This window comes from Oncorhynchus mykiss, chromosome 15, assembly GCF_057628025.1.
Source record: "Oncorhynchus mykiss isolate SJ-2025 chromosome 15, ASM5762802v1, whole genome shotgun sequence".
In the NCBI taxonomy this organism is placed as follows: domain Eukaryota; kingdom Metazoa; phylum Chordata; class Actinopteri; order Salmoniformes; family Salmonidae; genus Oncorhynchus; species Oncorhynchus mykiss.
Genome location: NC_143036.1, coordinates 49,306,629 through 49,321,636, shown reverse-complemented (window position 1 = coordinate 49,321,636; position 15,008 = coordinate 49,306,629). Strand labels below are relative to the sequence as shown.

Genomic DNA, 15,008 nt, shown 5'->3' with positions numbered 1-15,008 from the left:
ATCTGACCACACAACTGAACAGTAGTCAAGGTGCGACAAAACTAGGGCCTGTAGAACCTGCCTTGTTGATAGTGTTGTTAAGAAAGGCAGAGCATCGCTTTATTACAGACAGGATTCTCCCCATCTTAGCTACTATTGCATCAATATGTTTTGACAATGACAGTTTACAATTTAGTGTTACTCCAAGCAGTTTAGTCATCTTAACTAACTCTCAATTTCCACATTATTTATTACAAGATTTATTTGAGGCTTATGGTTTAGTTAGTGTTTTGTTCCAAATACAATACTTTTAGTTTTAGAAATATTTAGGACCAACGTATTCCTTGCCACCCACTCTGAAACTAACTGCAGCTCTTTGTTGAGTGTTGCAGTCATTTCAGTCGCTGTAGTAGCTGACGTGTATTGTGTTGAGTCATCCGCATACATAGAAACTCTGGCTTTACTCAAAGTCAGTGACATGTCATTAGTTACATTGAAAAAAGAAAGGGGCCTAAACAGCTACCCTGGAGAATTCCTGATTCTAACTGGATTATATTTGATAGGCTTCCATTAACCTCTCTGAACCAGCCATCCCGGATCCGGTATAATTGTCATCAGCAACGCAGAATAGCATAGCGCCACAGTCAAATAATATTACTAGAAAATATTCATATTCATGAAATCACAAGTGCAATATTACAAAACACAGTTTTGCCTTTTGTTAATCCACCTGTCGTCTCAGATTTTGAAATTTTGCTTTACAGCGAAAGCAATACAAGCGTTTGTGTAAGTTTATCGATCGCTCGACAAAACAATAAGTACACTTAGCATCAGGTAACTTGGTCACGAAAATCAGAGGAGCAATCAAATTAATCGTTTACCTTTGATGATCTTCGGATATTTTCACTCACAAGACTCCCAGTTAGACAGCAAATGTTCCTTTTGTTCCATAAAGATATTTTTTATATCCAAATACCTCCGTTAGTTTGATGCGTTATACCTAGAATCCACCGGAAAGAGCGGTCACGACAACGCAGACAAAAATTCCAAATTATATCCATAATGTCCACGGAAAAATGTCACACGTTTTTTTATAATCAATCCTCAGGGTGTTTTTCAAATATCTATTCGATAATATATTAACCGGGACAGTTGGCTTTTCACTGGGACCGGGAGTAACAACGGCCTACTTTCTCTTTTGCGCTCAACTCACTCTGAGAGCCCCCACCTATCCACTTACGCAATGTGGTCGTTCACGCTTATTCTTCAAAATAAAATCCTGAAACTATGTCTAAAGGCTGTTGACACCTTAGGAAAGCCATAGAAAAAGGAATCTGGTTGATATCCCTTTAAATGGGCAATAGGGATGCATAACAACAGAGAGGTTTCAAAAACAGGGGCACTTCCTGATTGGATTTTCCTCAGGTTTTAGCCTGCAATATCAGTTCTGTTTAACTCACAGACAAAATTTGGACCGTTTTGGAAACTTTAGAGTGTTTTCTATCATAATCTGTCAATTATATGCTTATTCTAGCATCTGGTCCTGAGGAATAGGCCGTTTACTTTGGGAACGTTATTTTTCCAAATAAAAATAGTGCCCAATAGCTTCAAGAGGTTAAAGAACACCCTCTGTGTTCTGTTAGACAAGTAACTCTTCATCCACATTATAGCAGGGGGTGTAAAGCTATAACACATACGTTTTTCCAGCAGCAGACTATGATCAATAATGTCAAAAGCTGCACTGAAGTCTACTAAGACAGCCCCCACAATCATGTTATCATCAATTTATCTTAGCCAATCATCAGTCATGTGTGTAAGTGCTGTGCTTGTTGATTGTCCTTCCCTATAAGCATGCTGAAATTCTGTTGTCAATTTGTTTACTGTAAAATAGCATTGTATCTGGTCGAACACAACTTTTTCCAGAAGTTTATTAAGGGTTGGTAACAGGCTGATTGGTCAGCTATTTGAGCCAGTAAAGGGGGCTTTACTATTCTTAGGTAGCGGAATGAATTTAGCTTCCCTCCGGGCCTGAGGGCACACGCTCTCTAGTAGGCTTAAATTGAATATGTGGCAAATATGAGTAGCAAAATCATCTGCTATTATCCTCAGTAATTTTCCCAAAAAATCTATTTTAATTCCAGGTTGTAAGGCAACAAAATAGGAAAAATGTGAAGGGAGGTGAATACTTTCGCAAGCCACTGTACTTAGGCCAATTCTGGGCAGTCATTCATTTTGATTCCGGGCCGAGTCCGACACCCGCTTCTGGGCCGATTCCTCATTGGGATGAAAACCAGCACTGCTAGGGCGAGTGAATTGGTCAGAGTTTGGGTGGGGGCTGAAGCTTAAGATGATTATTATGGCATTACACACGGTCAGTGTGAACCAGAGTGACTTGACACAGCAAAGAGCCAAGCAACGGAAACGACACAGGACATCTTATTTAATGAAAGGGGTTTCTGCCTTAAAATTCACCCATGTATACTGGTAAGAGTCTAGCTACAGTTTCAGATATTATACTTTTCTTTCAACAGAAAGTTGTTTTCATTGCAAGTTAAAGCATATTGTTGACTAGCTAACATTGAACCTATTTGGTTAACGTTAGCTAGCTATGACAATCGGTTTTTATTGCTAATACTCAATGGACTGGGATTATGGTTCATTGTTTAGGAATCGATGGCAACACTTGATATGTGAAGCACAAACAACACGTTTTGATTATTTCATTGACCTCCAACATGATTGGCACTACTTTTATTGATCTCGCATTACTTCTGTATTTTCCAGAGGTATGTGTAGTGTGTTATCATTTTAACTTTTTTTATTTTAAACTTTCCAAGATTATGTTTCTGTATGCAGTGTTGCTGGTCTGCACATTTGTAGGTAAGTGAAACTTACCTGATAATGAGGCATTATGTCACATTTTATTTTCATTAACTTATCTTATTGTTATTTTGTTGTTTGCATGTGCACTATCCTTCTGACCCCATGCAGCCAGGTCCCATCTACTTTTTAACTCCTCGTAAGTGTGGCTTGTTTGGTGTCACAACAAGTCAACTACGTGATTGATGAAGGCATGTCATCCAGCAAAGGCAGCAGTGCAGTCATGAACACATGTGGACCTGAATTGTGATAACTGCAGTGGCCAAAACAAGAACTCTGGTATTGTGCCTGGTCGGATCATTCACAAGGTCCACCACAGTCTGGACCTTCACTTCCTGATCGCAGGCAACACCAAGTTTGCCCCCGACTGGTGCTTCAGCCTTTTTAAATTTTTTATTTATTTTACCTTTCTAGGCAAGTCAGTTAAGAACAAATTCTTATTTTCAATGACGGCCTAGTGGGTTAACTGCCTGTTCAGGGGCAGAACGACAGATTTGTACCTTGTCAGCTCGGGGATATGAACTTGTAACCTTTCGGTTACTAGTCCAACGCTCTAACCACTAGGCTACCCTGCCCAGCCTCATGAAGCAGCGCTTCAGAAAGACCAGAGTGAACACTTTGTCTGAGATTGCTGGTGTTGTGAAGGACAGCACTGTGATGGGTCAACATCCCACAGCTGGTTGGACTGGAGGATGGTACGGTGCTGGTGGAAAGCTATGGCTGGCAACAACACCTGACTCCGTACTTCAGGCCGCTGCCACAGTTCAAGCAGTTCCAGCACTTCAGGTGAATATCATTTTCAGTGCATTGTATGAGGTTATTCTTCTTATCTAAACTTGGGAGGTGAATTGATGTAGTGCAAGGTTATAATGTCTTAATTTCTTTTATTTCCTGTTTTACAGCTTCATTGCTCTTGAGCCTGGTGTTGTTGTCGCCAAGGAGCGTTCAGACTATCGGGACCAGGTTTCAGCTGCTGCGCAATGCTGACATCCTTCCTCCCATAGATGGTCTGCCTGTACAACCACCACCTGGACTGGACACAGCTAGACAAACTTATGTTTTTGAGAAGATCAGGGAGTTTTGCGACGAAGAGGCTATGGACATCACATGCCTTGCACCAAAGTCAAGGGCAGGACAGAAACAGACTCTCCGAATATAGCTTCCCTTGTTCATGCGTGGTTCGGACAGACCAGTCATCAGCACTATCTGCGGTGCCTCTATTCAAATGATTCTCTCCTAACACACACGTCATTCATTCCTCCAACTATTTGTTTTATTAATCCTGCAGCTCAGTCACTTTACCCCTGATTGTATGCATATAACTACCTCCTCTATCACTGATATTGTTATTGTTCATGTACATACTTATATTTACACTATTTATAATATTGCTACTATGCAAGTAACCATTTGGCTGTACCATTTACACCTTCTGTGGAGACCCATCCACTTGGCAATATGTGGCTGGGGTTAGAGCATTTCTTTCACATGACCCATCAATTTGGTGTGTCTGGGTAAGCATAATCTAATATTTATAAAATATTTTTATCTGGACACTTTGTTTACCTGTCATTTTTCCTTATTGTAGGCTACTACTTTTAGTCTTAATCTTTACTACACTACTCACGGTTTAGCGCATGACCTCACATGTGAATCCTTAAAGAGATGGGTGGAGCTGGCTTAAGAGGGCGTGAACAATGCTGAATGGGTGTAGACAAAGGAGAGCTTCCCAGGTACCAAAACATTCAAAGGCCATTTTCTCAAAAGTGAATTTACAAGTTTATCAACTTTCAGAATTACTTTCCCATTGTTCCTCAAATGCAGTCTCTACTTTTACATCTGTCAAGCATGGAATTAGCTGCCAAACGAGATTACATTATTGCTCAAGCTACATACAGTATGTTTTATAATTGAGGCATGATGACAATTGTTGACACTGTTTTTCTGTTTGACAATGTGCACAGTTGTGTGCCAGACTGATCCCCTGGTTATGAACGGATGCTGGGACCTACCAGAAAGAGCAAATGTATCAGAAGATGTCCAGCAGTGTGGTTTAGTGACCTCCTCCCAAAAATTCATTCACTCTTCACTTGCTATTTTCACAGCTTTTCTGTGGAATGCCGTTTGGGACTTTGAGTGTCAAAAAGACAATACATGTCAAATAACACTATCTGACATCTTAAATAACACAATTCTATTATAGACTGTTGTGTGTGCTGAATTTTCCTGTGCAAGCCAAGCTCCACCACTACGATCAGTAGCACTGTCAAAGAAAAGTCTGGAAATAAGCACAACCGGCCACGAAGAATGTGTTTACAATACCGTGTTGGTAATAAGTCATTATTTGTTCGACCGAATGGGAAAAAGTCTGTGTGAGCATTTGAAATAAGATCAGGATCAATTGAGCAGGATCAAAAATGTTTGCAAATATCTTTGATACAGGTGTTATTAGCATCTTCTGAGGTAGCTAGCAATCTTTAGCTTTGTACCTAGCTAGCACCAATGCAACCAGCCTGAAAACAATGACCAGTAGAAACTGCAATCATTTTCAATATTTTTAGCAATGGTTTAGGAATCCATGTGAGTAAGTACTAGCTAGATAGCCACTTGTTGTTGAACTCCAGTTCATGAAAATAACTAGCTAGCTTTTTTCCCAACGTCGTCTTCAGAGTTGTCACTCTAAAACATCCACATTGTATTATTTTTCCTCTGGAATAGTGTTCAATACACATAGTATGTTGACTGGTAGAATAAATGTGGCTCAATTCAATGGTTTTAGAGTCCTGCAGTAAGAGCTACGACAATAATATTCCCTGGGTGTCACTGAGTAGACTCATACCCCATCTCATTGATCCACAATCCATAGGTAAGGCTGTACAGTGAAATAAGTATGACCCCAATGCAATTCTAAAGTCTAATACGTCCAGTGTGATTTCAACAAATTTTTCTCAAATTAACAAATGATTGTCTTTTGTTGAATTTATATAACAACATTCCAACCTCGTTTTGCATGATCTATTCAATTATGGCATAATTCCACTATTTATATTCATTTGCATCACTGTCAATGACACGCAAACTGCAAATTCCATTATTGTGGCTATTCCTTATTGTGGCTAGCTTCACATAGGTGGGTCCGACCACCAATAATCAAATAAGAAATATCTTGTAAATTAGAAGTATTTTAGATGATGACACCTAGCTAGGTAGTTAGTTAGCTAACTATAGCTACTGAAACAGATAGTTGTTTTGCTATGTTTTTGGGAAATAACATTGTTTGCATCCTTCAGCTAGCTAGCTTTTTTTTATGACCAGCACTGTCCAGAGCTTGGGGAAGTGTGTCTGCGCTCCTTCGGAAGCTGCGCGAGACAAAACTTTACCAGCATTCTGGCATACGTATCGGTGAATCGTTGTGACTTATGAAATACGAGTGATAGTGTAATCAATGTGTAATAACTATGTAAAAAAAAATGTATGAACGTGTTAAATTATGTGACATGCAGTCATATTCAGGTCCTGATTGGTCAACAAGCGTATTTGACGCGTCAAACAGTGTGATTTGACGTGTAACTTTTTTGACGCTGAAAGATCCAAACGGCGTTCCAGACCTCAGAATAAAAGTAATTTCGATTTTCAAGTGCATTAGCAAAAAGTTTTGTCCTTTCTTTAGAACAAAATGCAATTGACCACTTGGCTGTCTATTACATCACACTGTCACAGGCCCTCCCAGTCAATACCACCTCATACGATTGCCTGCTACAGTTGTTCGAGAGACGCCCAGTTTTCACAGGCTCATCATTTTTACAAAATGACCCACTTCATTACTTTGATACATTTGGTAACCCAACTGTGAAACATAATTTCTGTAAACTGACATTATTTATTGCTTATTTTCTACTTCTTAAAATGTCCATATAATGTCCAGGGCATAACCTAGCCTGTGGCCACCATTCAATTTAGCTTTTAATTATATCTGAAGTGTAATAGAAAGGTGGAATGGAGCGATCAGGTTGGTTTCACCAGGCTAATCATAACCCAGTAGGTGTGTGTGTGTGACCGACCAGTATCTTTGATGAAGGGTCATCAGGAGCTGATCTATGTTGCTTTGCCAATCAGTGGGGCTCTGGCAAAGACCTCACCTCTTGCCTGCTCACCAACGGTCATCGATCGGGAAATCAGAATTTGGTAGGTTTAGTCTGACTTCAACATAGTATGTTTGTGTCAGATATGAACTATCTCTAACTGCCATAGTTAGAGATAGGTCTTATCAGAACAGTGACTGTGTGTATGTGTTGACAGATGCATGAGATTCAGAGAGACCTGGCACTCAACACATCCACCATGAGGTGATTACTGATAATACAGTACAGCACAAAGGTATTGTAATAGCAACACCCTTTTCATTCCATGTGTCAACTCTGCCTATTTCTACAGATGGACTGGATATGATTTTGCCAGACGGCAGCCTCAGGCACTTGACATATTCAAACATAGTACCTGTTTGTGTGTCAGATACAGTATCACCTATCCTCACTGCCATTGGTAATAGAGTGACTATGGAGACATTGAAGATTAAGTCCAGACTGACAAACGGGCTTGATACCGATGTATCTGAATGGAGAGAGACCTGGCACTCGGCATGAGCATTTTACAAGACAAGTTTTACCTGTATTGTCTTTTTTTATTATTGATTTGAATGTATCAGTCAATATGGGGAGGGAGAAACCCTGTGTATTCTCCAGCAGGATCAGTGAACTCCTGGTGTATACGGGACACCACACAGGAAGATATGACAAGGTAGCTCCATTACCACCAGACAAAATGTTGATAGGCACAGTATCTGTATCAGCTGGGAATGACATGAAAGGTGCACATTGTTACATTAGCAGAACACTGATGCTATTGTATTATGGAAAGGGTTGTTTATTCTACATGGACCTGAATGTTGTCAAAACATGTAGTTTAGAATATCTACACAAATTCAGCAATTTCATTATTCTCATATTGTTCTGTAGGCTACTGTCCTATTCAAGCTTCCTCCAGAATCTCACCATACTGTACATCTGCCTGTAGTTATTGAACTCTACCTGCAGGATGTGTCTTTGTTGTGATTGAGTAGGGGGAAACAGCTGTGGGCAAGGTTCTGACAGATGGGTGTGTCTTGGTGGTGGTACGGAGCAAATGAGTTTTGCATGGCCTGTCATGGCCGCCAGTATTTCTTCAGGAGCAAGCCAAAAAACGAGGCCAAATCAGCGGGTGTAGTTCCCCTTTAAGTTGATTATGCACGCTGATTGGAGTCATCCTCAGTGGTCAGGATGTGTTGCACCTGACGCTTCGTTAAGTTTCACCTGTGCTGGCACAGGTGATATTTAAGAGCTGCAGAGCCAATGCTCCAGTTGGCATGAGAGATGTTGGAAGAGCTAGGCTGCAGTTTAACTCTCAAAAGCCTATGACTAGAAAGATGAGTGTTGCGGTAGATATCTCAGATAGGGGGGAGTGAGGCCTAAGAGGGTTTTATAAATAAGCATCAACCAGTGGGTCTTGCGATGGGTATACAGAGATGACCAGTTTACAGAGGAGTATAGAGTGCAGTGATGTGTCCTATAAGGAGCATTGGTGGCAAATCTGATGGCCGAATGGTAAAGAACATCTAACCACTCGAGAGCACCCTTACCTGCCGATATATAAATTGTCTCCATAATCTAGCATGAGTAGGATGGTCATCTGAATCAGGGTTGGTTTGGCAGCTGGGGTGAAACAGGAGCGATTATGATAGAGGAAACCAAGTCTAGATTTAACTTTAGCCTGCAGCTTTGATATGTGCTGAGAGAAGGACCGTGTACCGTCTAGCCATACTCCCAAGAACTTGTATGCGGTGATTACCTCAAGCTCTAAACCCTCAGAGGTAGTAATAACACCTGTCGGAAGAGGAGCATTCTTCTTACCAAACCACATGATCTTTGTTTTGGAGGTGTTCAGAAGAAGGTTAACCCTGTCTCCCTCTTTCCTAACCCCTCCCTCTCCCTTCTCCCTCCCACTCCCCCCGCCTCTCCTTCTCTTTCCTAACCCCGCCCTCTCCCTTCTCCCTCCCACTCCCCCCGCCTCTCCTTCTCTTTCCTAACCCCTCCCTCTCCCTTCTCCCTCCCACTCCCCCCGCCTCTCCTTCTCTTTCCTAACCCCTCCCTCTCCCTTCTCCCTCCCACTCCCCTCACCTCTCCTTCTCTTTCCTAACCCCTCCCTCTCCCTTCTCCCTCCCACTCCCCCCGCCTCTCCTTCTCTTTCCTAACCCCTCCCTCTCCCTTCTCCTCCCACTCCCCCCGCCTCTCCTTCTCTTTCCTAACCCCTCCCTCTCCCTTCTCCCTCCCACTCCCCCCGCCTCTCCTTCTCTTTCCTAACCCCTCCCTCTCCCTTCTCCTCCCACTCCCCCCGCCTCTCCTTCTCTTTCCTAACCCCTCCCTCTCCCTTCTCCCTCCCACTCCCCCCGCCTCTCCTTCTCTTTCCTAACCCCTCCCTCTCCCTTCTCCCTCCCACTCCCCTAGCCTCTCCTTCTCTTTCCTACCCCCTTCCTCCTCTCAACTTAAGTTAGTTTGACTGTATCAGGCAACTCTAATGGGCATCCATGGTGGGTGTTAAGACCCTACTCTAGCTTGGCCAGCACTCAGTAGGCACCCCCATTGATGCCTTTCAGAACCTATTTTAAAACCCCACCTGGTTTAGTTTTGGTTGTCAGTGACTCGTTTGTTAGTTCCCTTTATGTTGAGCAATGATTTTTGGTTGGTTATTAGGGAAGTAAGTCGTACAGTCAACACAGCTCCTTGATACAGCAGACTTCATAGTAAGCAAACACCCTTATTTTTTTAAATAATAAGTACTGTTGCCTATGATAAGAATTAGGTGCAGATAGACATGTATTTACCACATGTACAGGGAGTGTGTGTTCTGGGTGGCATGCAGAGGTCCCCGTCTTCACACACACATGAAGAGAGAGGGGTGCTCTGACCCGTGACGTTAAAACCAGCCCCAGCTGGTCGACACCCAGGTCCCAAGCTGGAGAGCAAGGCAATATCATCATTCAACATTACTTACTGTATATACAGTGCCTGCAGTATAGAGCCCCACAGTGGAGGTGTCATAATACCCATAAAACCTTGTGGTCAAACAGGGAAACTTTCAATAGCTTTTCCACCATTAATTTCTCCCATAGGGGATTTTAGAAACACTTAAAATAAGGCCTGTGCTTCATGTAGGCTTACCCTGGCGTGGCGTATTGATAACCATGTAAATCTCTCTCGGACAAAGTGACTTTTATCCATATATTCGACTCGATTTACTCAGACTTGAAAATAGTAATTAGCGTCAAAGTAGACATGCAAAACTACAAATCCCTGCAAGCTCCTGCACGTCATCTCTGGCCGATACCTTTACTTTTGGTATTGTGTCAATTTAAAACTTGCACAAGACCGTTCACAGAATTGTCCATCGAGAGATTCTTACCTTTGCCTCAATTTGGCAGGCTCGTCCAGATCATCATGGCATTTGTAGTTCATTATGATAGCAAATGAGCATTTCAATTTGGGGGGAGGGGGGTAAATGGTCAATACAGGCAAATATACTGAAAAAAGTCACCTTCTCCTAGAGAGATTTACACGGTTATCAAAACATCACACCAGGGTAAGCCTAAACGAAACGCAGCCCTTATTTTAAGTTTCTAAAATCCCTATGGGAAAAAAGAATTGTGTAAAAACGACTCTATATTGGTAATACTAGATAACAGACCTGGGTTCAAATAGTATTTTTTTTTATTTCAAAAACGTTTGAGAGTTTGATGCAGCATGCCTGGAGTGCCATATGGATGGGGTTTGCACTTCTGGTACTATTCCATTGGTCCATTGTGTCAGACAAGTTCAAAAAATGCTATTTGATTCCAGGTGTGCCATAATATTGCATTAGTGTAAAGACTGATACTAGAGTGTGTGTGGTTTCTTATCCTTGGGTGTTATGGGTTTGGCTGATATACAAACTGTGGTGCCCGTTTCCACTTAAAAGTCCGTCATTCACAACTTCAGACGGATCACTCATGATAATTATATGCACACTATTTACAGAGAGCTATTACCTTGGAAATTCCCATCTGCAAAGGGGCACCGGATCCAGGATCCAGAATCTGTTGTAAACTGTACATAAAACAGCCAGGAGCATGCATTTGTTAGATAAATTTGTTCTGCACACTCAAAGGGGATATGTACAGGAAAGTTCAGATAGTAAGTGCATTCAGTTGTTGAATACACCACAGGCGAAGGTGGTGTCTTACCTTCATGCAAAGCTGTGGGTGTGGATCCACTGTGGAGAATGTTATCTGAAAGGAAAGTTAAATGAGGACTTGAATCTATAATAGTTCTTGTAAAACAGTTATCTGGTGATATAGCCTTGGTGCCTGACTGTTTCTATGTCATATCAGTCTTTTGTCTTTGAAACAGCCCTTTAACTGTGAAGGAGTTCAGAGGTACAGATGTGAGGCTGATTGATAGAGAGGCACCTAACCTTCTCCCTGTTGAGGGTCTGTGATGAACCAGCCAGATCGTCACACTCATCGTCCCCTTGTTTTTGGCACAGTGAGATCACCGCAACAACAGGACACACCGGTTCCCATGACAACAACTCCTCCACCGGGTCAAAGTTAATGCCGGACCACAACTCCTTCAGATCTTTGGAGAAAAGAGACGCGGTCAAAAGCAATGCACTGACAATCTTGCAAATTTCACAATCAACCAATTAATAAAACATGCAGTGTAACAGAAGTTGAAGGACACTCACTGTCTCTGAAGGGAAAGACTTGAACTCTGGGTGCATCAGAAGTGGCAGACCAGCCCTGTGGGATAAATATATATATACAGTGCATTCAGAAAGTATTCAGACCACTTGACTTTTTCCACATTGTTACGTTACAGCCTTATTATAAAATGTATTAAATAAAACATCCTCATCAATCTACACACAATACCCCATAATGACAAAGCGTAAACAGGTTTATAGAAATGTTTGCAAATGTATAAAAAATATAAACTTATTTGAATAAGTCCTCCGACCCTTTGCTATGAGACTCGAAATTGAGCTCAGGCGCATCATTTTTAATGCTCCCGAGTGGCGCAGCGCATCTCAGTGCAAGAGGTGTTACTGCAGTCCCTGGTTCGATTCCAGGCTGCATCACATCCGGCCGTGTTTGGGAGTCCCATAGGGAGGCGCACAATTGGCCCAGTGTAGTGTGGGTTTAATTTTAAAAATCGTCCTTGAGATGTTTCTACAACTTGATTGGAGTCCACCTGTGGTAAATTCAATTGATTGGACATGATTTGGAAAGGCACACACCTGTCTATAAAAGGTCCCACAGTTGACAGTCCATGTCAGAGCAAAAACCAAGGCATGAGGTCAAAGGAAATGGCCGTAGAGCTCCGAGACAGGATTGTGTCGAGGCACAGATCTGGGGAAAGGTATAAAAAATATTCTGCAGCATTGAAGGTCCCCGAGAACACAGTGGCCTCCATCATTCTGAAATGTAAGATGTTTGGAACCACCAATACTCTTCCTAGAGCTGGCTGCTCAGCCAAACTGAGCAGTCGGGGGAGAAGGGCCTTGGTCAGGGAGGTGACCATGAACCTGATGGTCACTCTGACAGAGCCTCTGTGGAGATGGGAAAACCTTTCAGAAGGACAACAATCTATGCAGCACTCCACCAATCAGGCCTTTATGGTAGAGTGGCCAGAAGAAAAAGCACATGAAGGGCCCACTTGAAATTTTCCAAAAGGCACCAAAAGACTCATCACCATGAGAAACACGATTCTCTGGTCTGATGAAACCAAGATTGAACTCTTTGGCCTGAATGCCAAGCGTCACATCTTCACCATCCCTACGGTGAAGCATGGTGGTTGCAGCATCATGCTGTGGGGATGTTTTTCAGTAACAAGGACTTTGAGACTAGTCAGGATTGAGGGAAAGATGAGCAGAGCAGAGTACAGCAAGATCCTTGATGAAAACTTGCTCAGGACCTCAGACGGGCGAAGGTTTACCTTCCAACAGGACAAAGACCCTAAGCACAAGGCCAAGGCAATGCAGGAGTGGCTTCGGGACAAGTCTCTTAATATCTTTGAGTGGCCCAGCCAGAGCCCGGACTTGAAGCTGATCTAACATCTCTTAAGAGACCTGAAAATAGCTGTGAAGCAACGCTCCCCATCCAACCTGACAGAGCTTGAGATTATCTGCAGAGAAGATTGGGAGAAACTCCCCAAATACAGGTGTGCCAAGCTATTAGCATCATACCCAAGAACACTCGAGGCTGTAATCGCTGCCAAACGTGCTTCAACAAAGTACTGAGTAAAAGGTCTGGATACTTGTTTAAATGTAATATTTTTTAAGTTAAAAGAAAAAAAAATTGCAGCAATTTCTAAAAACCTTTTTTTGCTTTGTCATTATGGGGTATTGTGTCTAGATGGATGAGGGAAAACATCAATGTAATCCATTTTAGAATAAGGCTGTAACGTAACAAAATGTGAAAAAAGTCCAGGGGTCTTTCGAATGCACTGTAACGCCACAATTTCCACAATACAGTCCAGATCGTCATAGACATTTGATTACATAAAGGTCAAACAAGATTATCTAACAAGAAGATAAATATTGACCTAACTAGATAATGATCAGTTAAACATCTTTACCTCGATGCAGAGACAGGGCAAAGGTGTAGAATACTGCAGAGTAGTATTCTTCAGCACATCCTCCTTTCTGATCTGCGGAGAGGGAACAAGGGTCAGACCTGGGTTCAAACATTATTTGACATATTAGTCTACCTGGAGTGCCAGATGGGCCTGATTTGCAAATTTGCCACTATTACAAATGAAGTTGGAAGTTTACATACACTTAGGTTGGAGTCATTAACTCTACCACTCCATAAATGTCTTATTAACAAACTATAGTTTTGGCAAGTCGGTTAGGACATCTACTTTGTGCATGACACAGGTAATTTTACAAGGAATTGTTTCCAGACAGATTATTTCACTTATAATTCACTGTATCACAAGTGGGACAGACGTTTACATACACTAAGTTGACTGTGCATTTAAACAGCTTGGAAAATTCCAGAAAATTATGTCATGGCTTTTGAAGCTTCTTTTGACATTGTTTGAGTCAATTGGAGGTGTACCTGTGGATGTATTTCAAGGCCTACCATCAAACTCAGTGCCTCATTGCTTGACATCATTGGAAAATCAAAAGCAATCAGCAAAGACCTCAGAAAAAAAATAGGTTGAACCAAAAAGTCTGGTTCATCCTTGGGAGCAATTTCCAAATGCCTGAAGGTACCACGTTCATCTGTACAAACAGTACAAGCAAGTATAAACACCATGGGACCACATATCCATCATACCGCTCAGGAAGGAGACACGTTCTGTCTCCTAGAGATGAACATACTTTGGTGCGAAAAGTGCAAATCAATCCCAAAACAACAGCAAAGGATATTGTGAAGATGCTGGAGGAAACAGGTACAAAAGTATCTATATCCACAGTAAAACGAGTCCTATATCGACATAACCTGAAAGCTCAGCAAGGAAGAAGCCACTGCTCCAAAACCGCCATAAAAAAAGCCAGACTACGGTTTGCAACTGCACATGGGGACAAAGATTGTACTTTTTGGAGAAATGTCCTCTGGTCTGATGAAACAAAAATAGAACTGTTTGGCCATAATGACCAATGTTATGTTTGGAGGAAAAATGGGGAGGCTTGCAAGCCGAAGAACACCATCCCAACCGTGAAGCAAGGGGGTGGCAGCATCATGTTGTGGGGGTGCTTTGCTGCAGGAGGGACTGGTGCACTTCACAAAATTGATGGCATCTTGAGGTAGGATATATTGAAGCAACATCTCAAGACATCAGTCAGGAAGTTAAAGCTTAGTCGCAAATGGGTCTTCCAAATGGACAATGACCCCAAGCATACTTCCAAAGTTGTGGCAAAATGGCTTAAGGACAACAAAGTCAAGTTATTGGAGTGATCATCACAAAGCCCTGACCTCAATCCTATAGAAAATTTGTGGTCAGAACTGAAAAAGTGTGTGCGAGCAAGGAGGCCTCAAAACCTGACTCAGTTACACCAAGCTCAAATTCACC

General features: G+C 42.1%; 1 protein-coding gene across 1 annotated transcript in view; it reads right to left on the bottom strand.

Annotated features, from left to right (window-relative positions):
• Positions 1-15,008, bottom strand: part of il17rel (interleukin 17 receptor E like) — a 39,308-nt gene that overhangs the window by 12,194 nt on the left and 12,106 nt on the right. Inside the window, exons 8-13 of the mRNA XM_036944446.2 lie at positions 13,566-13,637; positions 11,674-11,728; positions 11,401-11,564; positions 11,171-11,215; positions 10,976-11,033; positions 9,776-9,906 (exon numbers count right to left, since the gene is read on the bottom strand). Coding sequence (XP_036800341.1) covers positions 9,776-9,906; positions 10,976-11,033; positions 11,171-11,215; positions 11,401-11,564; positions 11,674-11,728; positions 13,566-13,637 — 525 coding nt within the window. The remainder of the gene's footprint in view (positions 1-9,775; positions 9,907-10,975; positions 11,034-11,170; positions 11,216-11,400; positions 11,565-11,673; positions 11,729-13,565; positions 13,638-15,008) is intronic.